Consider the following 25,711-nt stretch of genomic DNA (forward strand, 5'->3'; position numbering starts at 1 on the left):
TATTAAATATAACTATTGTTTTCATCAGATATTAGTATATATGAAGAAATTTAATATTAAAGTACAAAACATATTTTTTGATATTTAATTTACTCTGATAATATTTCTTGTAAATTTTATGTTCCGTATAATTTTATTATTTTAACAAATTTATTACATTAACAAATAGATTGTGTCTATTTTCAAGAAGGAATTAAAGCACTATCTTCTACAGTAATACAAAAATAACAATATTTTGAATCACAGTATCTTATATTATCGCGTAGAATTATATATTTATGAGAGTTCTAATAACAAAACATTATTCTTGGAAAAGTTGGTCGTATATTTTTCATCACTGTCAATACAAATACATTTCAATCTCTTAAATGTAATATATAATACTTATATATTTAAAAAATGAAGTTTAGGAAAAAAAGTGATGTATTACAAAATGCACGCTAGAAATAAATAGAAGGCTAATGGAATCGGTAAAAGTTTTTTTTCATAGTTATCACCAACGAAACATCAATTTTGTTTTTTTGTCTCTGCGTTCGATGTAGTTTTCGAATTAGTCTCATGGGTTTGTATTTTGCTGTTTATGGCATGACGGTTCGTTAATAGTAGAAACTGAACCAAGGATTTAATATAGGCTTTTAAATTATCAGCGTTAATAGTGCCTAAGTGAAGTATTATATTCGAATACATGCGACGAGCAGCTTTATTAGATAAACGCCCAACCGTTTGTAAGGTATGAAGGAGCTTATCTTCTTCGTTCGTGTTTATCTCTGAAATGAAAACCAAATTATACTAACTGATATTACAATCAAAATTATTCTAATATAGTCGACTACATAATTTATAATCAAACTGCGGATTTTTTACATTTATGACATTTATAACACATATTTAGTAGGTAGGTAAAACAATTTTCCACGTAGATTCCATATAAACATAAATTTGCATAAATATTCGTAGTCTATTAATTTCTTATTTAATTTATTATAGTCTACTATACTGTATGTAAATACATAATTAACTACTGTTGCATTGATTAAAGAGATATAAACGTAACCCCAATCTATGATTTATGATTAATCTGAAATGTTTAAATCCTCTTGTTTTTATTAATTTATATTGATACTGCATTATTACCACCTATAGGTTATCTATTATTGATATTATATATTAAAAATTGTCTATTTAATAAAATAGCTCACCTTTTGACTGCTCGTCCCCCGTCGCAGGAAAATATTTATCGATTAATTTATTAACAGCGTCAGCTGTGCTGTCTAAACCTCGAACAGCTGCGCTACCATACTGCGTTTCTAAAATCTGATTCGCCTTACTCCAACTTATGTCTCTGAAACTCAAGGCTTGCGAGATTATTAATTCGTTGACAAGCGAAATGCTCATTACAGCTGGTTGAACAGTTTGTCGTGCTAACGTATAGGCATTTTCTAGAATCTAAAACACAAAAAATGCACATAGTTAAAAATATAATATTTTTTAATACTAACGATAACTTTATATGTAACGTTTTAATACCTTTTTGTCATAGAATATTTATATTATTTTACAGCGAAAATTTGTTAATACAAATTATTACTGAATGATAAGATACAATAATCCATGATTAAATATAATTATATCTAGAATAGCAAGATTAAAAGAAAGATCGTAAGAATCGTGTTTGAAGATATGATAAAAATTTCTGATACATGTATTTAGGTTTAAAAATTCATGCAGTTATGACTTTTTAGATTCCGATGAAATTTTTATCTCGTTTGCCGGAAAAGGGGATAGATATCTGACCTGCTCAGGTTTCTCTTTAACCATCGGAACTTTTTCTTCGATTTTATCGAGACCACGGCACAACGTGTGGTCAACAAAGTGTATAGGGTTCTCGAGTTTCTTGGCGATAGGAACAGCAATAGGTACCGCTTGCTTCGTTGCATTACTTAAAGAAGTTTCCGCAGTGGTTAGTGCCCAGTGCACTAACTGATGACAATCTTTCACACGCAAATACGTCGCTGTTGATTTAGATATCGCACTTTCGACTACTGGAAGTTCCATTACTCGATGAAACACTTCGATATGCGGTAGCTGCATGACTTCGGTAGCCATTCTTTCACTATTTTAAAAAACTTGTGGCGATTTCAAACTCTGCAACAATTCAGATTTTTCGGTTTTACGATTTTTCATTTTCGAAATTACATTTATAAAACGTTCCGTTTTGGCCCCTATTATATTATTTATTCTTTAATGTTAGAATCTAATATTAAATAAAATATTTCTTTTTCTATTTTATTTATTAACTGCCAATATTCTGATAACTGAATGATTCTATTTTTATTAGAAACAATTCTTTATAAAGACATTTGTATTTATACTAATTTTATTGTATTACGTCTACGTTTCCATTCTCTGAAAAAGTAATTGTCAACTGTAACAATTTTAATCTTTGTATTAAACTAAGTTTTAGAATAATATTGTGATAAGGACAGGAAATCCCTGTCTGATGATAAGGCAGGTTCAATGCACTAGTACATGTATATATATGTATTCGCTACATATAGTGCTAAATATAACACTTTCTCAACTTTCGCTAGAATTCGCAATTACGTTTAGAAACGACTGAAGTTGAAAGTCAGTACGTAACACTTCGGAACAAGGCAACTTTCTTATTTATTTATTATACTACTGCTAACTACTGCTAATACTACAGCTGTAATTGAAGTATTGTAATGTGTATCTATTTTCACATTTAATTTATTAATTTCACCGAAGTGTAGTAAATGATACTTGTAATTATATTAACTAAATTATAATATTTTCCAAAACGTAATTATGTATGAACATACTCATAAATCATTAATAAAACATATATTCAACTCATTTAATTTAGTTTCTATTAGTATTTTCTATTTCACTAAAAATATTTGCTAATTTCAAATGTTTATAAGGCTTGTGCATGTAGTAGGTATGTAAAATCTAAATATGAAATAAAAATCGAACATAAGAAACTTCTGAAATTAAAAAATATTTCGAAAATTTCAAAAACTTAGAACTTTTCAAAATTTTCTAAAATAAAATGTTGCTATGATACTTACAAGCTTTTGTTGTTACTTCCTTGTTTCTATAGAAGGCTTAGAGGGATTGATCGCGAGTGCAACGTAAATAGAAATGTGCTTGGTTGCACGCAGTCTTTACTCTTATAACTGGCTTACCGCCTGCGCGCTAAAGTTCGTTCATACGAGCCAATGAAAATCGACGCGAACATCTACAAGCGGTGATCGAACACATGCTACGAGGCTTCAAAGTCCGCTAAGACGACAGTGCTTTCACGTTATCATTATTACTGGAACAGCCGCTTAAAAATGGATGAAAATTCGTGATTAGCCACAAACATTGCAGCAACTATTAAGGACTTTATACCGACTTCTTTCATAACAACGCTACGTGGAGATTTTCATGTTTCTAACGCGAACAACTTAGTTGAACGATGATTTAAAGTCTGCCGGTTACATACATTACATATATATAATATATTTCTAATTATAATATATATATACATATATATATTTATTTATTTATATTTATATATATAAATATATATAGATATAATTATTTATATTTATATATATATTAAATATATATAATATAATATTATACATATATATTTAGAAAAGAATCATAGATCATCAAGGATTATTTGTCATACCATGCCAGATATATTGCTTAACTATGAGATAAACATTAGTCTTCTCTGAATGAAAATTGTGCTTCACTTAAATAATTTGAAACTCGTAATAGTTGCAACTTTGTAAGAATATAAGATTACAAATAATTTGTTAAAAAGCAATTAAATTTTAAGCTTTCACTTCTTGCATTGTGATTAAACAAAAGTTTATTCTATTCTATTTTAATTCTACAATTTTGAATAAAGTATACAGGAAACTGTATCTTCCCATTAAATTGTATCAAAAAGTATTATTCACTGTTATAAAGCTTCTACAAGGTACAATTCATTACTAATCTAATTTTAAAATATGAACAACAAAGAAAACATGGTATATGTATGTACATTAAAGACTAGCAATACTAATTGAATAATTTATTTTATAAATATAATTTTGTTCTTTATTATCATTATTTAAATATACTTTTATACATTTTTATGAATAACCCAAGAAATACAATATAGACACTTTTAATGAACTTTTAATGGGAACAATTTTATTTTAAGTTACTTGTGCATGAAATTTATGTTTTCATCTTTCGATGAAAAACAGCATAAGAAGATAAACAGAAGTCGATGTTTAAATAAATTAGTTATTGTTGAATTTCTTTCTTTGTTCATTATACGCCGCATATACATGTTTGTATGTTTGTGTGTTACCGGAAATATAAAATACTGGTATTTCATATAATGCCTACAAAATCTATAGAGTGCGTGTCGTTTTTAGGTTGAGCATGAAATGTTTGTGTTATATTAATATATTTTATACTTTCCCTAGGCATTGATTGTCACTCTCCGTAAGGTGGCCGGGTAAAATACCATCTAACAGAAACCTACTTTATCTTTTGTTCATAATATATATAGATTTGGGTTAGATGCTAATTTTTATTCGGCCGTTGTAAGGCATATACGCAGCTACGGTCGCCCAGATAGACAAAATTTGCTATAGTAGCACCGATAATATTTTGAGAATACTATTTATGACATTCTATAGATTTCTTAAGAATTATATAAAATGCCTATATTTTACACATTGCCTATAAGATATATAATATATACATATATAATGCTAATTTTTTTAACGAAATACTATTTTTTTGTAAAGCCTTACTATATTAAATAATCTTTATAAATTAATCTATAATTCAAATATAAATTTTTGAATTTATATAATTGTTTTTATCAAATTACTTTCAAAAGAATAAAATAAAATGAGTTGTAACAGCATTTATATCTAAAAAAAATAACAACAAATAGTAGCACATTATTTTGTTTTAAATAATGTTAAAATTTCCAATTCTTTATCAACAATATATGTAAGTAAATATTTTACTACTAATAAATATTTACTATTTCTTTTCCTTTTGGACAAAATAATGTAGCAACTAAAGTACCAGATTATTATTTTTTGGAAAAGATAATGATTTTATTAAAGTCTGTTTGTAGGAGTTAGCTTTATAAAGTTTTTTGCTTTCCAAATTATAGTTAGTAAAATCTTACTATAACTATATCATATATTATTTTTGTTGAAATTTTTATATTTTTTATAAACAAATTTATAAATTTATATATTATCGTATTGGCTATTGCCACAGGAGATATAAAGATAAACTACATTCGGTATGAAACATACATATTTAGTTACAAAAGAAAGATTCACTTGTTCATTTAAAAATTGTTGCATCCTGCACTATACCAATCACTTTTACATTATTTTTATGTACATACAAAACTCTTACATATAAATAAGAATATAGACTCTAGACATTTTTTGATACTTCTTATTTTATAAATAGAAAAAATATCTGTAATAATTTACTCTTCTTCGTAGTAAGATTAAAGTAAAATAAAATAAAGTCAATATTTTTTTAAATCATGTTCATTTCAGTTAAATTAAAAAGTCGAACAAAATTTTAAAAAGTCATGTGTATAGCTTCATTGGAATGATACGTAAATTATAGATTTAGTACCTAAACTTCATTAACATAATAATACTGATCCAAACAAACTTTACTTTTAACTTCTGTATCATTTTACCAAGACAATATAATAAATTATTCAGGTTTGAGATACTTCATTCAATGCGAAATATATCAAACTTAATATTGCAGAAAGAAATATCGCAGATTTGTGCCTAAATGACGGAAACGGTCAATACAATAATTAAAACGAACTGAGCGCGATTCGATCTAATGGTAAATTATTATCCATATGAAATACTTCGTGTCTAACTAAATTTTGTCATCAACTGCTACCTTTACTCCATGGTTGTTCCGAGGCAGATGCAAAAATTAAGTAAAAACAATTTGTCGCCATATTTATTCCTGCTGCTAACCAGAATACTGTATGCCAACGAGCCAGTGTTTCCTATAACATAAAACGTAAAAAAATTATAGAACCATTTTTATAGAACGAAGTTTATTATTGCTAATAACAATGTGTAGTTATACTGACATGTCCTTGGACTATATTTCCAATAAAATATGGGGCTAAAAATCCGCAACCATTTGCCGCAGCATTTGTAAGTCCATAAAGAGTTCCCGCATATCGTGGTGCTAGAGCAATATGATTCATTTGATTCCCTGCATAAATTGCACCTTGTAGAGATCCCAATCCAGCGAGCATCATCATAACCATCATACGATCACATCCAGCCCAGATAGCGCCAATGAAACTGAGACTGGGTCCTAATGAAGCCACTGTATTCCATAACTTGAACGATGCTAAAGGAGATATAAGCTGACGGGCAAGGAGGGCATCTGCGAAACTTGAAATACCGAGTCCGACTAACCAAGAACTTAAATAAGGCAGTGCTGAAAGGAATGCGTCCTGTTGTACATCAAAATGCAAAATTTTATCCATATACGTTGGTAATTCTGTTAAAAGCGTATAAAATGACCATGACTGTCCACACTGAGTGATAGCTATAGCCCACATGGGTAATGATGTAAATACTGATAACCAAGGAACTCCTGAATCATTATCCTGTTTTTAACATACATTAAGTTAAATTTTATTCAGTCCGTTAGGAATGTAAGCTTAATTTTAAAAAATTGAAAAGAACCTCATCCTTCTTTTCCACACTAGCTTCAATGTATGCTCTTTCAAGAGGATCAATCTTTTTATGTTGTGCAGGTGTATCAAATACAAAAATTGTCCAAAATGCATACCACACAATACCAAGGCCTCCAAATAAATAAAATGCAAGGGGCCATCCACCCCAAAGTTCTAATGAACAGAGCCACCCACTTACTGGTAATGATATTACAGTTCCAAAATTTGCACCTGTATAAGAATGAATATAACAAATCAAATTTATCACACATTGAAAAAAGAATAATTACCTGCATATACTATAGCAGCAAATTTGCTTCTTTCTAAAGGGGGTACCCAATGCGCTAACATGCTATGCATTGCAGGGAATGTAACACCCTATTTATAAAATAGACAGAAAATTTTTTAAATTTCAAATTAATGTTCTTTTAAAATTCATTTATAGAAGCAGGACATACCTCTGTAAATCCTTCTGCTACTCGTACAGCTAAGAATGGTATCAACCCTATATATGCTGCAAAAGGAGTAATTACAGTCAGTACAGCAGTTAAAAATACTCCCAATCCATATATTAGCTTTCCACCAAATTTCTCTGCCATTCTTCCACCTGGGACATTTGTAGCAACATAACCGATGAAAAAAGCTCCCAATATAACACCTTGTGTCTTCTCATCCCAATCAAATTCTCCTGCACTCTTTGGAAATGTATATTACTTTTATTTTTATTGATAACAATTTAAAATCATGTATGTAAAGAAAAGCATAATTAATTATTTTAATATTAATTAATTAAAAATAATATTCTATTCAAAATATGCAGAAACATAGCGTTAAAATGTTTTCATGAAACATTTAAAGATGATAGGTATATAACAAGATAAAGGAAAAAGATGTAGGCGTTAAAAACATATCAATGTGTTAAGTCATACTAAAAATGATAAGTTTGCATGACTAATGTGATAATGAAGTAAAAACAATGTTGACATTTGATCTGCATCAATATTACGCATGCAGAATGCAATAAATCACAAACTTCAGTTCTATAGTTCTTACAAAATATAAAATACATCCATATATATCATATGCAGAAATTCTAAAATTGATATGAATAACATTTACTAAATTATATAATACATTATAAGCAACATTGACTTAAACATTATAACATTATTAAATAACTTACTGGTATGAATGTTCCATTAATTGGTTTTTCCTTAGGACAAACATCTGTGGTATTATTATCATCATTATGTGGTACTGCTGTTTGATTAACCATTGAAACAATAGCCACAGATAAATTTACTCTCATAGCATACACTAGTGCAAACCCTAGAAATCCTAAAAAGCCTAATGTATGCCTTGCTTTTATGCATGATTTTGTATCAGGAGGTATATCTGGTATAGTAACTAAAAGTAAAATTTTGTTATCAGGTTTATTTAGATAGAGAGAATATAGAAAAATTTATTTAAAAAAATATAATGTTTATAAAAAATTATTTTAATGATTTTTATAATTACTAATTAAATTTTTGATGTAAGATTTTCTATAACTAATAATTCATTATTTTATACAGTTATATATATTTCTTTTTTCAAAATAATAATTGGCATACGTTATTATATCAAGATATGTATCTAGATATGTATTTGAAGTTCAGAATTAATCAGCTAACAAACTAATAACTGCATCAAGTCCTTTAAAACATCTATGATCCTTTCCTATCCTTATTGAAATATTAAAATTCAACTCAATTTCCAACAAAAATAAATATGTAATATCTTATTTTAAGTTAACCTAGTGTATCTTCTGACAACTTTTTATACAATTTCTGGTTCTTTCTTTTTCTTGACATCTGTTACTATTTACTTCCATTCAATATATTCATTTACTTCTTACTGCAAAATTTTCATTCATATAGAATAATTTATAAATAAATAAAAATCCGAGGAGCATAATTATAACGTGTTTTTAAAATAAAAAAGTAATTATTAAAAAAAGCTTTAAAATATAGTTTCGATCGATGCAGTTCACGTAAAATAATATATTCAGAAAACTTGACAGCTGACAATATTGTGGAGAGCTTATGTATCGTTCTGCCAATCCTTTGTTTCCAAACAATGCCTTCTCTTAACTCAGGAGGTTTTTGAAGGTTTTTAATGCTCCCAAAAAACGGTTGCAAACAAAATCACGAAAAAAAATATTTAAGCAAATAGTTATTCGATTAATATGATAGAAAAATATTGAAAATAAACCTTTCTCCAAAAAATCATTGACGCACAAAGGCTGGTCGTCTCTTGAGACACTAGGATCCAATACTTCCATGTTGTATGATTTTTTCGCGAATACTCAACACTTTCACGAAGAATTCGTCGCTTCAAATCGAAAATATTTTTCGATTGTATGTAATTACGATCGCTCCATTCGTCGCGTTAATGTGGTAACAAAATAATATGTAATTTAATAAAGAAATTTTGTAATGAGTCTTAGCAGCGATACGATGTGTGTTAAGTAATGGTAAACTGTCGTCTGCTGTCATCGTCGTTTATCGCTGGCACGAATTGCTGCGCGCTCACATATATATATATATATATATATATAATACATATGTTCTGAAACTCGATTGTGTGTGCAACGTAGGAAAGAACGTCCGTGCAGGCGCGTTTTACTTCTTCAAAACTTTCTATAATTGAATATAATTGAAGGATAAATTGAAATTTGTTGAGATTATGTTGTTTACTCTCGAACAACGATGATCGAATAATATTTGATCCATATATATTCTGTGAGCTTTATTACATTTACGTCATGATTAATTTTATTTTCTGACACAATTAAATTAAATAAGGATAAGAATATGAGAATTTTTTATAATTATGTGACTCGTAAGACTATGAAGAAGTAATAAAAGCTGCACTGTTTTTATAACAGAAACTATACGCATATATAAATTTTTGATAGAGCTTTTAAAGAATTACCAGCTTATATGATATTATTCACAGTAAAAGAAAAAATTACGAACTAAAATTTTTTGTGAATAAAAGGCTTTTATTTTTGGATATATTAATATAAGAAAGAATGTACACATGTACATTTGAATAATTTTATTTCTTAATAGATTTCACAGAACTTATTTGAATATGAAACATATTTTTTATTAATAAAAAAAAGTTGTGCTTTTTCTTAGTTCAACATATAACTAAAAAGAATTTATGTTCAAATATTTAAAGTTTTGATACAGTATAAAATATTGTGTAAATGTTAAATATTTTATTATAAAAGATTATTTATTATGTAATCATGAAATAAATGTTTATACATAATCCATCGAAATATAATTTTCAATATATCGCTCCAAATTTTTTTAGTAATTTTATAAGCTGAATAAAACTATTATTCTTAAAAGTAGCACTGATTACAATGCAATATGTAAAGGTTTTTCTTATTAATTAGGCTCCTCTATTCTCTCAATTTAATACTTAGCAATTTTTGGTGTTTATTAAAATTTCTTAAACATTAGAAATGTATAAATATTACTAATTATGTGAGTGGTCAATACCCTGCGATAAAGACAATATATACCATACTTTTTTTTTACTGGGAACATTTTGTGATTTCTTTTCTAGATATAAGTATATACTACATTCTTTATTGTTTCTAAATCCAAAATATTTCAAATAGTATTGACGAATATATTATTACTTTTCTTATAGAATTTATATGAGAAAATTAAACATACAAGTTACCAAACTCCATTGTTTTTAATCATTATAAATATAATTACAAAGAAAATTGCTTTTTATATGAACTTCATACTGAAATTTATTTTCATGTCAAAAAAATGCAAATTCAAGAAAATAAATAACATAATACACTGAATCATGTTATATCATTTAAGTACTATTTTGTATTTTATACAAGATATTTAATATAACAAGTAACTATAAACAAAATATAATTTGTAAAATGATATAATAAAATGTAATATATAAGTACACAATATAATAATATAGACTCAAGGAGATATGATGCATAAAATGAAACTGTAAACTTTTAATACCTAAAGCACAGCACGTGTAAATTTATAACATTTTAAACATATAAATAGTTAAAATAAAGCAAATATATTCAATTTGTGGCTTGCTCAGTAATATTTTTACAAAAATGAGTAAATTTAGTTGGTAGTACTAAAAACAAGCTACTTAAAAGCTTTGCACTTATGAAATAATTTTTACATTTTATAATTTTTTCAATTCATAAATCAGAAATTACAGTCTGTCGTACAAAAGTATACTGGCGTTGGTATGTAATAAAGGAGAGATTGTGATATAAACATACACAATACATTCAGATATGCCTTGGCTTATAATTTATAATGTCTAAGTTAAAGGTACATCTGCACTAAATGGAAATCTGAAAACGGTATCATTGTGTTGGACTGATTGTCTTAGTCATTCGATACAAATCGCATAAAAAATGTTTGGTCTATTATGAAGCACAAATTGAAAGGAAAATGTATTTTAAAGTTAAGAATTTTAATGAACTACATTAAAAAAATATGGAGATCGCTATCTGTGTCGTATCCCGAAAAATTAGTAAAAAGTATATCGGTACATTGTCAAGCTATAATCGATAATGAAGGAGATTGGATTTATTAATAAGCAAGAGCATACTAGTGCTTTAGATATATTTTCAATTAAAACAAATTAATTTTTGTTTTGTAGGACAGACTGTACTTTGATTGGTTAATACAATAAAGTAAAGCATTTATAATTCAAATACGTAAAAGTGATATACATCACATACTGCATTTTTATTGAGTTATATGGAAAGTAAATCAATTTAATTTATTGAATTTATTTATAGTTAAACTATATATGTACATATATTAATATGAGAATAAATAAAACTGAAAAATACCAAAATTTCAGCAGAAAAGACATATACTTGAATATGTATACATACATAGGGTACATATATACAATTTTTACATTACAATATAGAAGGAATAAAATTTTAGAAATTAAATAAAAACTTTCCATTTAACTCAATACAGAAACCGATTTTAATATTAAAAATTTCGCGTTTCTTCGTTATTAAGTTAAGGCAATTCTAATTATTTAATATAACTGTATTGAAATCCTTATAAATTGCTTCTGAGCTATATGTATAACAATAACATCGATCAATAACAATTATTCTAACATCTAGTTCATGATCGATGTAATACTAATTCAGACATTTGTATGTAAATATATAGATACAGTTTAAAGGAACGTCATACCACGGTAATGTACGTCAACACTTACTAAATAGTACTTTCTTTGGTAAGTAAAATAAATAATTCATTAAAGTGTTTAAAATAATAATTGCATACACAAAATAGTTAAAATTAATCGCTTTAGATTTGCATACGTTTTCTTAGAAACAGAACATTAATATTTAGTAAGAAGGAAATTATTATAACATTCCGAAAAAATCACAGGAGATATAGTAAAAACAGTGCTTAATTATTTCATCTTAGTAAAGATGTATAACTATTCTTAATTAAATCAAAGCTGTCTACAAAAGATTAAACATTATAATCAAAGGAAATCTAGTACAAACTAATAGATATAAGCACATAACTAATTAGCAAAATACTTTTAAAATCGTGAATGACAATGAAGTCTCAGATCTTGTACTAATATACAAGAATTTTTCTTGTGTAAAATTTGCTATGTAAAATTTAATCTTTGAATTTGATAGAGTGTATCAAGCAAAATATATGATTAAAAAACTTATTTCTGAAAATGCAATATAATTTAGTGTTTTTTAGAACTAAATTTTGTTTATAAAAACAAAACCCACTAAAAATGCTACCAGAGCATTAAATGTGATATACTGTAATATACATATACACAACTATTCTTTCAATTGAAGGTTAATTGCTCAAATGTTTTTATTACCAGCCCATTGTAGAAGTAACGTGAGAACCAACTGTAAAATCTTTGTATTGAGAAAAAACACAGATCTGAAAAATGTTTCAAATAAGATAATGAACAATTTGAAACAGTTTTATTTTAACTAACCTTGTCTTTTAGTCGTTGGCAAAGCTGTAATGCAATAGTAAGTAGTACTAAAGCATCATTTAACCATGGAACACTACATTCCGCTTGTTGTGTTTCATATTTAACACTACCATGTGCATTTTCTAATTGGTATATTGCTAAAACTAGTTTATAACTTTGAATATAAAAACTAATTGCCAAATTTTCTGGAAGATTAGGATTTAATGACTTCTGCAATACAAAAGATTGATAGTTCAGATATGAAATATGATATCAAGCCTAACTGTGTAAAGGATTAATATAAATCAAATATTCCTCAGAAATGTTTACTCACCATATTACGGCTTTTAATGAGATCATCAATAGTTTTTTTTCTAGGAACAATTAAACTTGTACGACTCCGTTGGAGGCAACCAAGTATGTTCCCTAATACATGCATAACTTCATCAGATGTCTTAAATGGATAATGACGATCAACATTATCTATGTGAGCAATAGCTTGTTGTAAATGATTAGCAGCATCTTGTATTTGTTGTAACTTCCAAGGATGTTCAGTTTGTATACTTGTTCTCATATTAATATTTTGTTGACGCTGTACTTTAAAATTAACTTCCTAGAAACATGTTTTTTTAAGATAATAATATAGCTGCAAATTAACAAAATAATTGACACTTACTGCATTTGTAATACTGTCACCAGTTAAAACAGCAACACATTTCACTTGATCATGTGGTGCAGCAAATACAAACCTATCTGTTTTATTATGTTGATCGTTGCCAAATAATGCTAATGGAAATCTTTGTGCACATTCCTGTAATATAACATACATTAACATGACATGTATGCATATAATATAAATAATAATTTCTTTATTTTGTTTTATGATAAATTCCAGAAATATATAATACCATTAAAATATTCCTTAGCTGTGATAGTGAAGAATGTACTTCTTCATGAAGCACCCATTCAAACTCCATTTGCTGAAAAATGTTGTAATTAAATTCTAATCGCTCCGTATAACAATGTGGATAATGATTAAAACATTAATAAGAATTAATACTGCATCATTTTGCATTTGGGGTTCATACATATCGTTTGTTACACAAGTGTTTATAAATAATCACTAAATACATGCTTGAGTAAATTAATATTTTGTTCTACAAGTTTTGATATCTTACAGCTATTATTTATTTAAATATATAACATACTATACTCATGTCCAAGTAATAAATTATTTTTGTATATCAATTTTAGTCCTATATTCAATAAATTGTAAAACTGTATTGAATGAATATTTTCATATGATTTAATCAACCATAGTTACTAGAAAATAAATACTGTCACAAATTTTTGAGATAGGATTACTGAATTGTGTATTCCTATATGTAAATAAGAAATAAACGTAACATCACAAAATCATTCACTGAAGGGAACATAACCACAAAGAACTTGTCTCAGTAAAAACAGTAAGAGTAAATTGATTAGTTCGACGATAGATAAGGTACACTATCATCGCGAACCGCGAGACGGCGAGGTCGCCTAAGTGATTAGATAAACGGTAAGTAAAGGCAAATAGCTTACGAGATTGTGAGCCTCCTCCTTCTCGCAGTCAGCCATTTTCTCTACCGGGTGATGCCTACCACTTGTTTCCTAGTTACTTAAGATTCTATATTTGTCTAATCTTTAAAATTCTTTTGTAGAATTTCTACTTTCTTCTTGGAATATCTCATTTATTACTCAACCTGCGACAGAATGTCGTCGTTACATTAAATGCTAAAGATAAATCCCGTCATCTTCAGTGTGAAATATTGCAATCTTAAATAGATAAATCGTTATCATTATAAGATATTTTTATGTTCTAGGATTAGTATGAATTATTGTAGAAATTTACTTACCAGTAAATAGACTCAAACAGTTAGCAATAAAATAGTGACATTTGCCCTATCTTTATATTATACAAAAAAAGGTAATTATAAGTTTATCTTAATAACATACTAACATACATCTAAATAATATTTCGTCAAAATCAAGTATTTACAAAATCTAAATTCTATATTGCATGTTAAATTTGCTATTTCATGTAAAAAAAAACTTTATTATTAAAACGAATAACAAATTTTGGACTTTATTTACCATTTATTAAAAAGAGAGAGAGAGAGAGCTTGATTAGATAACATTATGTATAAATATATTTAGAATTTGTAGAATTATCTGAAAATCAACAAGTGGAATTACAAATATATTAAATATATATATAAAATATATTTTATTTAATATATAAAAATATTTTTTATCATTTTATCAAATTATTCTTTATTTTCAGGAATTAGTTTTTCCATTTAAGTTTATAATATTGGTGATATATTTCTCATCCTTGTAAGCTTAATTTATTACTAAAAATATGAGTCTCAAATTGTATTATGATTTATTATCACAGCCAAGTAGAGCTCTCTATATATTTTTAAAAGTTTGTGATATACCATTTGAAGGGAAATTTGTAAATTTAGCGAAAGGTGAACATCTTAATCCAGAGTATCAAAGGATCCATCCTTTTCAAAAAGTACCTGCTATTGAGCATAATGGTTTTAACATGATGGAGAGGTATTATTGTTTTTTAGTATGATTTATAATTTGTATTAACAAGAAGAAATAAACTAAATATAAATTTTGATTTACAATTATATACAAATATAATGTCATGTTTCATTTTTTATGTTTAATATTTCAAAACTAGTAACTTAAATGAAAGTTATAAATGTCATTGATATTTTTTAATAACTTATTACCTTTATTCTTTGAATGAAGATACAAAATGAAAATCATTACAGAAATAAGAAAATGTACAAATTATAACATATTTCTATATAAATAATTTTATAATTTAATTTGCAAGAAATTAAAGAACATTGAATGTTTTATAGTGTTGCAATTTTGAGATATCTCTGCAGAAAATTTAAGGTAGCTGATCATTGGTACCCTCAAGACTTAAAATGTCAACTTAAAGTTGATGAATATCTTGAATGGCAGCATCTTAATACAAGACTAAATTGTGCTTCATACTTTTTTATGAAGGTAAAGAAATTCCTTTATCTATAAAGAATGATATTGAGTCTATAGACAATGATAATAACAAGAGAATGATGTTCTTCCTACTCATAAAAATCTTTATTATAGTACATGAAACCATTATTAACTGGAAAATCAATGAACCCAGAAAGTCTAATGCAATATGAAAAACCCATGATGCAAACACTTGATGATCTAGAAAATTTCTGGTTAAAAGACAAAAACTTTTTAACTGGTTCTGAAATCAGCATTGCTGATATTCTAGGGTCATGTGAGGTAGAACAAGTTCGTAAGTAATGATATGTGCATTCACTGAAAATGAAATAAAAATAAATAAATAGTATCAGGAAAGCCTTGGCAGATAATTTTTAATACTTTATTATTTGGTAGAAGATAAACCATTTTCATAATTAATATACAACATAACAAATAATAAAAAATAAAGATTGTATTATTATATTACTATAGAAACGCAATTTTCAATTAGGAATAGTTGGATATGATCCAGAAGAGAATCGGCCTCATTTAACTGCATGGATGAAAAGAGTTGCAGATAAAACAAGTCCTTATTATCAAGAAGCTCACGTACTTTTAAATAAGCTTACAAGTAAGGTAAAACAAGAGGGATTAAAAAGCAAGTTTTAATAGTCATGAATTTTGAATCTATGCTCACTCATTAATTTTTTTATAATTTTCTTATATTTGTTACAAAATAATATTTTTATTCATAACGTTTTAAAAAATCTGATTTGAAAAATATATAATTTGTTTTTTAAATAATAGAAAGAAATGTGAGTAATCAAGGTATATTTTTTTATTAAACATGTATCAGGTACATATTTGTGCAAATGTAGTAGTGCTTTACTATATTAGATGTGTATGATACGAAATATACCAGTCTTATTGCACAACAAAGTTATATTATAAACTATTAAACATATATATTATTGTTATTGTTGTATTATTATATGATACTACATTTTAAAAGTATGTTTACTTTTGTATGAAAAGCTATAGAAAAATATCTTTTTTACTCCACATAAAATACATTTTGCGCATCAAGGCAATATTCCGAAATTTATATTTCTAACCTAATTAATTTTATGTAACTTTCTTTAATTTTGGCATTTTCTTTGGGCATCTTTGTACGTGGATATACCAATGTTTCTCTTGGCACCGTTCATCACAATAAAAGGCCATTTCACATCCTAAACATTTAAACTTTGGTCCAATAATACCACAATTTAAACATGTGAGATTATGTGAACTATTCGGACTACGATTCACTTTACCTAGATGCGGTGTCTCGCAATTCCTATTTCCAGTTTCTAATACATTTTTCGATAATTGTGCATGTGAAGGAATTAATGGCATTCGATATTGTGCTGTTGGAACAATAGACGTCATCGGCGACTGCGCATCATTATTAATAACTGAATTTGTTTGCGCAAAATTATCCGTGGTTTTTACAAATGCCAATTGGTCGAATACAAAATTTTGCATTTGTTGATACTTAGTGTTTTCATGACTTTCTTTGTTAAAATTACTATCTTGAGTTAAATTAGTTACGTCACGATTAATAATTGATCTAGTAGCGCCCGATACGTGAGGTGGTTCTCTGTCAATGACATTTGGAATACCAGTAGGCGATAATGCATCCGTCTCGGTTCTATTATAAGTCAACGTATCTCGTTGCCTATCAAAGGAAGCAGCAGCGACAACAGCAGCGGCTGCTGCTGCGGCAACAACATCCGGTATCATTCTGTTCCGAGAAAATTGATTGTTTGTCGTATAGCCAATTAAAGAATTTCGAGGCAGGGTCTGATGAGAAGTTGATAAAGACGGTGGTGATAGAAATAACGATGGTAAACAAGTTGTGGTACCAATGTTGTTAGTGCTAGAGTTTCCTCGAAGACGATCAAACTCCAAATTACCCGAATGCTGTAGAGTGCTTGTCGATGGTGAGGGATACCTTACAACTGGATCTTGTATTATGGGGAAACGTTTATCCATATGGTGCATTGATCGCAAGCTTTCTTGCACAGGGAAATGAAATGGTAAGGAACCCGAGTGTAACCGTGAGTCATATGGATAAGAACCGTAAGGACAAATTGGTGGATGATAACTTAAGGCAGCACTATTATAAGGATCGATCTGTAATGTAAAAAATTATACGTGATTGTACTTCATCAGTGCATAGATATTTATACATTATTAATATTGGTATACTGTGATTAATAATATAATATAATATTTGTTTATAATATAATATACAATATAATACAAAAAGTATATTACATAAGTATTCGAATCTGTTCAATAAGTTTTCTGTATCTTTTGTAATAAAATACGAATATTTCATCAATTATATTACCTCAACATTTTCAATCTTGCCGAAATGAAAATATTAAAATAGATTGATTCTACTTACGGCGTAATTATTCGGGTAAAATTGAGTCATAGGAAGTGGTGGACAAACACCAGGTCGTAAGGGAGGAACTGCTGCAACAGGTTGTAGTTGTTGTTGCTGATGATATTGCCATTTCTCTGTACCGCGTTGAGGCGTTGAATTTATTATGTGATTATTGATATTAGGTCCAACCATCTTTGGTATTTCAGACCCAGAAATTTGCTACGATGTATTATAAAATTATTCAGATTATTCGGAGAAATTCCAAAAGAAAATTGAAAAATTCTATTAAATTGCTCTTACGCGTGTAGTGTTTTCTCCTGGTACAAACGGCACATTTTCTGTGGCTTGTAATTTGGGTTTGGTTATTGAAGCTTGCTTTTTCGACATTCGAGCGAACCAGTTACCAAGAGTAGGAAATTGTTCAGTTATAGAATGATTCCCGTTACTCTTCTGTACAGAATCAGCCAGAATTTCTTCTCCTTTACGGCTCTGTCGCAACCTGTATGCATAAAATATAAGGTAGAAATATAGATAATAAAATATATTAATTTTTCATTTAACTTACGCGTGCTTCCCCTGATTCAACATCATTTGTGAAGAATCAAATTGAGTTGGCTGACCCAAACTCGATGAAACCTGAAACAAATTCAGCACTATGTATAGTATAAAACAATATTACAAATAAAATTTTATTTGTCTGAAAATTATATTTTACAAACCTTTTGCGAATTTATACTGTCTTCATGATTTGTCGAAAATGGTACTTCCTCTCGATTGGATTCATAAAAATTAGGTTGTACTGTATGATTCCTTGACGATGAGGACTGTTTGGCATATATCACCTCAAACGATTTGTTTTCTTGAACAGTTGTTGGTATTTCCACGCAATTAGCTACAGAACTTATTATGGTTCCAACATCCGGAAACTCCAAACACTTGATTGTTTCTGGTTCTTGGATCACAAGACGACACTGAGAAAACCTTTTATTTCTTTCGTCTTTCTTTTCCCGAGCCGCATTGTTGTTCTCTGGTGATTGAGTAACCTTGTTCGAATGATTGAAAGCTCTCTTATTTACACTAGAATTAGAACTTTCTATATCGATATTGATATTATTTTTATGGCCCACAGGCATAGTCTGCACATGTTTCTCAATATCTGGAGGATCTTTGTTCATGGAATCAGTTAAATCCCCAGGAAGTGGATCTGTAGATAACGTTGATGTCATCAATTCTTCGTTCACAGGCCAAACTTTCCTTTCAACTACTTGTAGCTCTTCTTCCACCGAATCTTGACTCGACGAGGTAGTTAAACATATCTTTGGTAAAATTGGTGGACTATTTCGAACCTCTTCTGGCAGAATACTATGACAATCCAGAGATGATCGTGGTGACAATTTAGGTGGTTCAGGTGATGACACCGGAGAACTGTTATTCGCTGAAAAATCTGCGTTCCTCTCGTTTAAATTTATATGTGGACACTTGTTATCAGAAGAATTCATGCTATCATTATTTTCATTAATCGCTTCCTTAGAGGTCGAGAGGTCTGCAGACAGTTTGTTATGTAATTTTGATAGATTTTCTATTTGCTTCTCATAACAATTCATCACTTGCCTTGATCTGATATTTTGTTGAGAGTTCGAGTCACCCGCCATTTGCTTATCTAATTCCAAAGCTTTATTTCGTACTTCACACAGTTTCTGTTTTATTTTATTTCGCCTGTACTTTAGTTTGTAGTTATCGGTATTTAAAGTGGTAAAATCTGTGTCTTTCTCGAAGAGTATATCGTTCCAGTTATTAGAATTTGGACTAGGTGGTGATTGGGACGCTGTGTCTGTGATGATTCTATAGTTTGATTCGTGTTCCGATCCCGTGACGATTTGAGAATCGTTGTATCTCTCTGTTTCTGTTGCCAGAGATAATATTTAAATCAAATAAAAAGATTTTGTACACGTCCATCATGGAACTACTTCAAAAGATTTTCTATTTAATCGTATTATTTTAAATTAAAACAAACAATGATGTATAACTAATTTTGTATTGTTATGTTCTACAAAATATAATACGTAGACTGCAAATTCTACATTTTTATGTTCTAAGTCTGGAATCGTTTTACTTAAATAAATATTAGTTAAATATATATTACTTATAATAAATATTAATTATAATAAATATTACTTGTAATAAATATTAGGAGACTATACTTTGGATATTCTATATATTTTCACGTATTATGTGTATTCTATGTAATTTTGCTGTTTTAAATGTTCGTACGTATTAACTAACGTATTAACTAATATAACCTTTTAATTATTTTTTATTATTTATTATTACCTGTATGCGCGACTTTCTTCAGTCTCAACGGAGGAACTAATTTATTTCCATTTCTTTCGTCTCCTTTCGTTGTGGAGGTAGCTCTAATGCACTTATCGGTACAAAGATTGTGTACGCTTTCGGTTGCATTCGAGTCACAGAAATGTGTTAGGAACTCTTTAATCGAACTATCCATACATTCCTCTTTATTTTGTCTAGAATTTGCTTCCTGCGATTTTTTTTTCTTCCTTCTTTCTTTAACATTAGTCTCGTGTTCCATGTCGTTATCATTTCTTTTCTTTATCATACTCAGACTTCCCACGCTTGAAATTTGTGGAACAAGGTAAGCCATCGAGCTCGCGGTATCTTTTGATATTATTTGTTCTTTGGAAATAATATCTTCTTTATTCGACAATGTCTCAATGTTTGATTTCATTAATTCTACTTCTACTACGTCCACGGTAGATTTTGGTAAGATGAAAGATGATGAATGTTTTCGAATGGATCTCGTAGGTACGGATGGTGCCGGAAGAATAGGTAAAGAACGATTTGGTTGTACCGGTATGAAGCATGACCCACGTTTTCGTAAAGCAGTTGCTAAACTGTTGTTTCCATTAGAATTTAATTTGCTTGAACTATCTGCTATTATAATTCGAGGTTCTGGAATGCAATGGCAAATTGCGCAAAGAGAACAGAATATTGATTAATTATATTTGATGATCCGATTGCAAAAGAACTCGTAATACGTATGTAAATTGAAATAAATTTTGAAAAAAATTAGATCAAATACGTCGTATGAAAATGAAAAAATAATAAACAGTGGTTTATTGATTTATAATAAATTATAAGTTAGTGTAGAATGATTGTAATTCATAATTAATAGATTGTAGTATTACGTGTCCTATATTCAGTACCATTATAAGGAAAGACTTGTTTAACGATTTTATGGGGAAATATAGATTGAAATGCGAATTGAAACAATATATATATGTTTTATAAGTAGAAATTATATAGGACCAATATATCATAAACAAATTAAATACAACAGTACATCTGTACCTTGATTTGTTATATCATTGTAATATCGTAAAGTAATTTGAATTAGAGATCGGTTGAAATTAGAAAAAACCGTGTACGTCGTCCTTCTGTGGTTCGTTTCCATTTAAGAGCACCTATGTGACTAAAGTCACCTAGTTCTTACAGAGATATGAGAAAAACAATATACAACGTTAGAGCAGAAGGACGGTTTCGTGTTTCGAGGAGGGACGACCGAGAGGTCAGAGTATGCGAGTCGAAAAGTGAGTGTGTTGCGAGAATCAGAGTTGAATCAGAAAAATCTTTAAATATTTCGTTTAGAAACTGTTTAAAAATTGTTCATACTAATAAATATATTTCTCTCTTAACAAGGTCTTCCCTCTAAAAAAAAAGGACTTAAATTTTATCTCATGTCTTATCAATGACAATTATAGTGTCATTAAAATTATCTTCACCTATTACAATGTTCTGTACCTAATGCGATGTTCGTAGTGCACCTCTCGTTCTCATCATCCTTTTCATTCGTCATGTCTGCCTTTACATCACAGAATCGCTTCAAAGTCGTTTGTTTCCGCGTGCTTTTCTCATCAGCTGTTAAATCAACGAAAATAGGCGTCTGTTTTTCCCTTGTATTGGAAATTATACTTTCTTCCGACGCGCAATCAAAATCATTTTCTTCGACCGCGCTATCGAACTTTTTCAAAACCTTCTTGTTTCCTCTCGAAGTCTCGCTCACTTTAAGACTTCCTTGAATTTCGCTGGAGCTACTAATCAAACAAACATCCAGTTCCTCCTTGAAATTCGTGGCATTTTCATTACAATATAAATGTTCCACGTGACAGGCATCTTTTTCTTCCGTTCCTTGCAGCTCGCTCGAAGATTCTTCAATAAACGACAAACTTGGAGATCCAGAGGAATCTTTGATCTTCTTGTTAATGATACTGTCGCGAGATATCATTACCTTCGGCCTGCTGTTCTTGGTGAATGGTTTAAACGTCGGTTGCTTCTTCGAGCTTCCTCTCTGTTTTTTCTGCGAATCACTCGATTTACAACTACTAAGTTCTTCCATTTTTTCTTTCTCTTCCAGCGTAACTGGTGGAGGTAGTAATGGTTTGTCCAGAGACAGCGTGAGAAGAGGGATAGGTTCTTCGTATCGATTTAAGTCGATGCGAAGCAAATTGATGGTTGCTTTTCAAATATATTTGAGTTTGGTTTTTGGATATGGATATTTTATGGATTAAGTGACATTTAATATTCTTAGAATTTGTTTTACGGTTTTGTGTGTGTGTTTATTATTATAGGCATAAGAAGCGCGATAGAAAGTGAAACAATGAAATAAAATAGTTAACAAAAATTCAGAATGAAATTTTTCTGAGTCAGAACTAAAATTAGTGTGCTATCTTTTATTTCATGTAAATTGCACACATATATTTTTTACATCTAATAAATAGTTTAGGATATCGTAAAAATTTGTCGAGACTTGAAATATGTTTGTAAAGGGACTGTATTTGAAAAATCTGGAATATTTCAATTTCAAATTTGAAATATCTGGAATTTTAAATTTCTCTAAATGTTATGAAGTAACATATATCATATATTTAATGTGTAATACTACAAATGCTTCAACAAATTTTGTGCACCATCTTATGACAAATTGTTTTGGAAACTGCGGATTAATTATTTATCACATAAAAGGTATAGAAATTACATAACACTTCATACCTTTACTATACTATATAGAAGTAGATTATACAATATGATGCACATAAAACTCTAGTTAGCTATTACTAAGTTTGTAAAACGTATACTTGCTGATTCGCAGAATTGATTTCGATTTCAGTACTATCCTAATAATACATCTAAAGTATTTATTGTTTTGAAAATAGTTCGTTTTGTGGTTAAAGCATTTATAAGTCTAATATTCCTTAAAAAAATATTTTTTGGGGGGGAGGGGGGAAAAATTGCTTTCTTTTGGCACAGATATATTGGAACAAAACTGCCTTAGTCGCATTAGCATAAAAGTTAAAATATTATTGTTTTAATGTAATACAATAGTATTTACATTCTAAATATAAAAATGTTGTATCCGATTACTTTTATTCAGCATATACTTAATTCTTTACTAGAATCAAACACGTGATTTATTTTACTCGGTCTTTCACTTTATCAAATCGATTATTCATACTTACGATTTTCACCAAATACATGTCATGCAATTGTTAAATATTATGTTTCACCTCCACTGATATACCTATGAAGATATACAAATCTTTTATAGACACGCACACACAAATATTGTCACAATAAAAAGATAAAATTATTTGTGATTCACAAAACTCTATGATTCTGTCCCACTGTCCTTATTCACATTTGAAAAAATTATTATTTAAAAAATATATGTGACAATTTGTTATATTAAAAAAATCAAATCGAAGAATGAAGAAAGAACAGAAAATATCATTTAACAAAAATAGTTTCGTGTAATTTTATATTTCTAAAATCTCTCATAAATCATTAATTTGAGGAAAATGTAAGAGGGAAAATGAAAAAATGAATGCAGTTCTTTAAAATTCAAGATGGAAATTATATTAAAAGCTAGATAAAAAGGAGTGGCAACAATCCTGTACGTGTTTCGGTGCACGTGTAATTATATTCTCCCGAATAAACTAAAAATCGAGTGAACAGTTAATTAAAAATAAAGATAGCGTGCAATTGGAAATTTTAAAAGGAAAACCGCCTTTTTTTTAGTCGAATGATTTTGTCTAATCAAATTTAACTATTCCGACCGGCACATGTTGCAAAGTAGATCGAGACGGTGTCGCGCGAAAAGTGAAGCCAGACACCAAGGAATCTTACACGTATACTCGTATTCCCACTTCTAGAAAAGTTCTTATTAGGGAAACCCTTCGCAATTGGCTGACTAGAACGCAATCGTTTGGCGCAGCTCAGAAATACAATGTTTAGTGGCAAGACATGTAAGAAAAAGGACAATACATTCTTCTTTGGCATTACTTTCAAAGAACTTTTTCCTGTATATGGTACATTATCTTTGTTCATCGCCGATTGGAAGGATGGTTGAAACGTGGTGGGTGTGGTAGTTACAAATTGTTTTTTCTTCTTCTCTTTCTTTCTTTTTTTCATTCTCTCTTTTTCCCTTCTTTTCATATAATATGAGAGCGTACATACTACGGGGGATGATTTGAAATGATACGTGTTTTCTTGGGAGGGAAAAGAATATTTTATAATAGAAATACATTTGCTAAAGTATGAACACGTAGAGAAACAATAAAGCATTTTTTTACAGTATTAGAATTTATATAGAATTTTAATGCTGAAATTTATTAAGAAGCCGGCGTTCGTTTCATTATCTTCTTCTATTATCATTATCATTATGGTTAACAGTAATTAATCACTTAATTACCATCTAATTTTTTCACTCAAAATTATTTTACAAATTAAATTTGCTGTCTGTGACATAATATATATTATATATATATTAGAATAGAATAAATAGAAAATGTATTTTTTCAAGCTTCTTATAAAATTACTGTTAGTATTAGAAATCGTATTTTTATAGTTACAAATTTAACTTTAATAGTTACTTATACTTGTTGTATATAATCTACTTACTATTATTGTTACTATATTCGTATTCTATTAACATAACTAGTACGTGCAAGTCATGAGCCAGCTTGTGGAAAAAACAAAAATGTGTCTTTTCTGATTCTATTGTATGTTCATATAGTGAATAATAGTATCTCGATACGTAATCGAGTTAAATTTAACTACTGCGTGTAAAATGGTCATTGTGTGTGGATGATATCGATCGACTTTTTTATTCTTCAGACGCTGTTTAATGCTTAAATGCAAAAGTTCCCCTTGCAAAATCGATTCGCCAAATAATCGGTGCGTTGGATATTTCCCACGAGAGACTCATCGAAGGACAGTTATTACCGACTACATAAAGCATGATGATGGTTTGCTTTTAAAATTTTTAGAAGCACTTTGAATAGCATAAAACGAAAATTTAACGCCATTTTTTTAAAAGTTCTAGTCACAACATG

The 25,711-nt window shown here is 28.7% G+C and overlaps 6 protein-coding genes across 7 annotated transcripts in view; 2 read left to right on the forward strand and 4 right to left on the reverse strand.

Moving 5' to 3' along the window:
- Nucleotides 1–25,711, forward strand: part of LOC117212095 (cilia- and flagella-associated protein 45-like) — a 36,260-nt gene that overhangs the window by 7,004 nt on the left and 3,545 nt on the right. The window lies entirely within an intron of this gene.
- LOC117212100 (lipid storage droplets surface-binding protein 2-like) lies at nt 258–3,408 on the reverse strand. Its single transcript, XM_033456606.1, has 4 exons — nt 3,093–3,408; nt 1,795–2,145; nt 1,200–1,446; nt 258–767 (listed from the first exon to the last, which is right to left on the reverse strand). Exons 2-4 carry the CDS (start codon nt 2,104–2,106, stop codon nt 508–510), a joined length of 819 nt encoding a protein of 272 aa, XP_033312497.1. The 5' UTR covers nt 2,107–2,145; nt 3,093–3,408; the 3' UTR covers nt 258–507.
- Nucleotides 5,277–9,323, reverse strand: LOC117212096 (sialin). Its single transcript, XM_033456595.1, has 7 exons — nt 9,029–9,323; nt 7,959–8,182; nt 7,234–7,470; nt 7,066–7,153; nt 6,786–7,006; nt 6,176–6,706; nt 5,277–6,088 (listed from the first exon to the last, which is right to left on the reverse strand). The coding sequence occupies exons 1-7, from the start codon at nt 9,096–9,098 to the stop codon at nt 5,966–5,968; spliced, it is 1,494 nt and encodes a 497-aa protein (XP_033312486.1). The 5' UTR covers nt 9,099–9,323; the 3' UTR covers nt 5,277–5,965.
- On the reverse strand, nt 10,798–14,701 carry LOC117212101 (protein rogdi). 2 transcript variants are annotated; one of them, XM_033456607.1, is made up of 6 exons: nt 14,405–14,701; nt 13,732–13,803; nt 13,500–13,634; nt 13,158–13,436; nt 12,845–13,054; nt 10,798–12,786 (listed from the first exon to the last, which is right to left on the reverse strand). In XM_033456607.1, the coding sequence occupies exons 1-6, from the start codon at nt 14,438–14,440 to the stop codon at nt 12,718–12,720; spliced, it is 801 nt and encodes a 266-aa protein (XP_033312498.1). In that variant the 5' UTR covers nt 14,441–14,701; the 3' UTR covers nt 10,798–12,717. The 2 variants fall into 2 exon arrangements, with proteins under 2 accessions (XP_033312498.1, XP_033312499.1); XM_033456608.1 differs by lacking the exon at nt 14,405–14,701 and adding an exon at nt 14,032–14,055.
- Nucleotides 14,187–16,536, forward strand: LOC117212102 (glutathione S-transferase theta-1-like). Its single transcript, XM_033456609.1, has 6 exons — nt 14,187–14,381; nt 14,686–14,789; nt 15,147–15,424; nt 15,745–15,895; nt 15,998–16,178; nt 16,377–16,536. The coding sequence occupies exons 3-6, from the start codon at nt 15,225–15,227 to the stop codon at nt 16,532–16,534; spliced, it is 690 nt and encodes a 229-aa protein (XP_033312500.1). The 5' UTR covers nt 14,187–14,381; nt 14,686–14,789; nt 15,147–15,224; the 3' UTR covers nt 16,535–16,536.
- On the reverse strand, nt 16,682–22,937 carry LOC117212103. The gene is given in 6 exon segments (XM_033456610.1): nt 16,682–18,043; nt 18,321–18,521; nt 18,603–18,938; nt 19,022–20,205; nt 20,634–21,272; nt 22,122–22,937. Coding segments are annotated over 6 exon segments (4,008 nt in total). The 5' UTR covers nt 22,717–22,937; the 3' UTR covers nt 16,682–16,990.

Source organism: Bombus bifarius, unplaced genomic scaffold, assembly GCF_011952205.1.
Source record: "Bombus bifarius isolate JDL3187 unplaced genomic scaffold, Bbif_JDL3187 scf7180000008274, whole genome shotgun sequence".
In the NCBI taxonomy this organism is placed as follows: domain Eukaryota; kingdom Metazoa; phylum Arthropoda; class Insecta; order Hymenoptera; family Apidae; genus Bombus; species Bombus bifarius.

Excerpts from the sequence above, each read along its gene's own strand:
- LOC117212102 (XM_033456609.1), top strand. The coding sequence starts at position 15,225 with ATGAGTCTCAAATTGTATTATGATTTATTATCACAGCCAAGTAGAGCT. Across the intron at positions 15,425-15,744 it reads GGTTTTAACATGATGGAGAG|TGTTGCAATTTTGAGATATC; the intron begins GTATTATTGTTT and ends AATGTTTTATAG. Across the intron at positions 15,896-15,997 it reads CTTCATACTTTTTTATGAAG|TACATGAAACCATTATTAAC; the intron begins GTAAAGAAATTC and ends TCTTTATTATAG.
- LOC117212096 (XM_033456595.1), bottom strand. The coding sequence starts at position 9,098 with ATGGAAGTATTGGATCCTAGTGTCTCAAGAGACGACCAGCCTTTGTGC. Across the intron at positions 7,007-7,065 it reads TGCTGCTATAGTATATGCAG|GTGCAAATTTTGGAACTGTA; the intron begins GTAATTATTCTT and ends ATTCTTATACAG. Across the intron at positions 6,089-6,175 it reads GAAATATAGTCCAAGGACAT|GAAACACTGGCTCGTTGGCA; the intron begins GTCAGTATAACT and ends TTTATGTTATAG.
- LOC117212101 (XM_033456607.1), bottom strand. The coding sequence starts at position 14,440 with ATGGCTGACTGCGAGAAGGAGGAGGCTCACAATCTC. Across the intron at positions 13,804-14,404 it reads AGGAGGAGGCTCACAATCTC|CAAATGGAGTTTGAATGGGT; the intron begins GTAAGCTATTTG and ends AACATTTTTCAG. Across the intron at positions 13,055-13,157 it reads TCATTAAAAGCCGTAATATG|AAGTCATTAAATCCTAATCT; the intron begins GTGAGTAAACAT and ends TTTGTATTGCAG.
- LOC117212100 (XM_033456606.1), bottom strand. The coding sequence starts at position 2,106 with ATGGCTACCGAAGTCATGCAGCTACCGCATATCGAAGTGTTTCATCGA. Across the intron at positions 1,447-1,794 it reads TTAAAGAGAAACCTGAGCAG|ATTCTAGAAAATGCCTATAC; the intron begins GTCAGATATCTA and ends TTTGTGTTTTAG. Across the intron at positions 768-1,199 it reads GGGGGACGAGCAGTCAAAAG|AGATAAACACGAACGAAGAA; the intron begins GTGAGCTATTTT and ends TTTTCATTTCAG.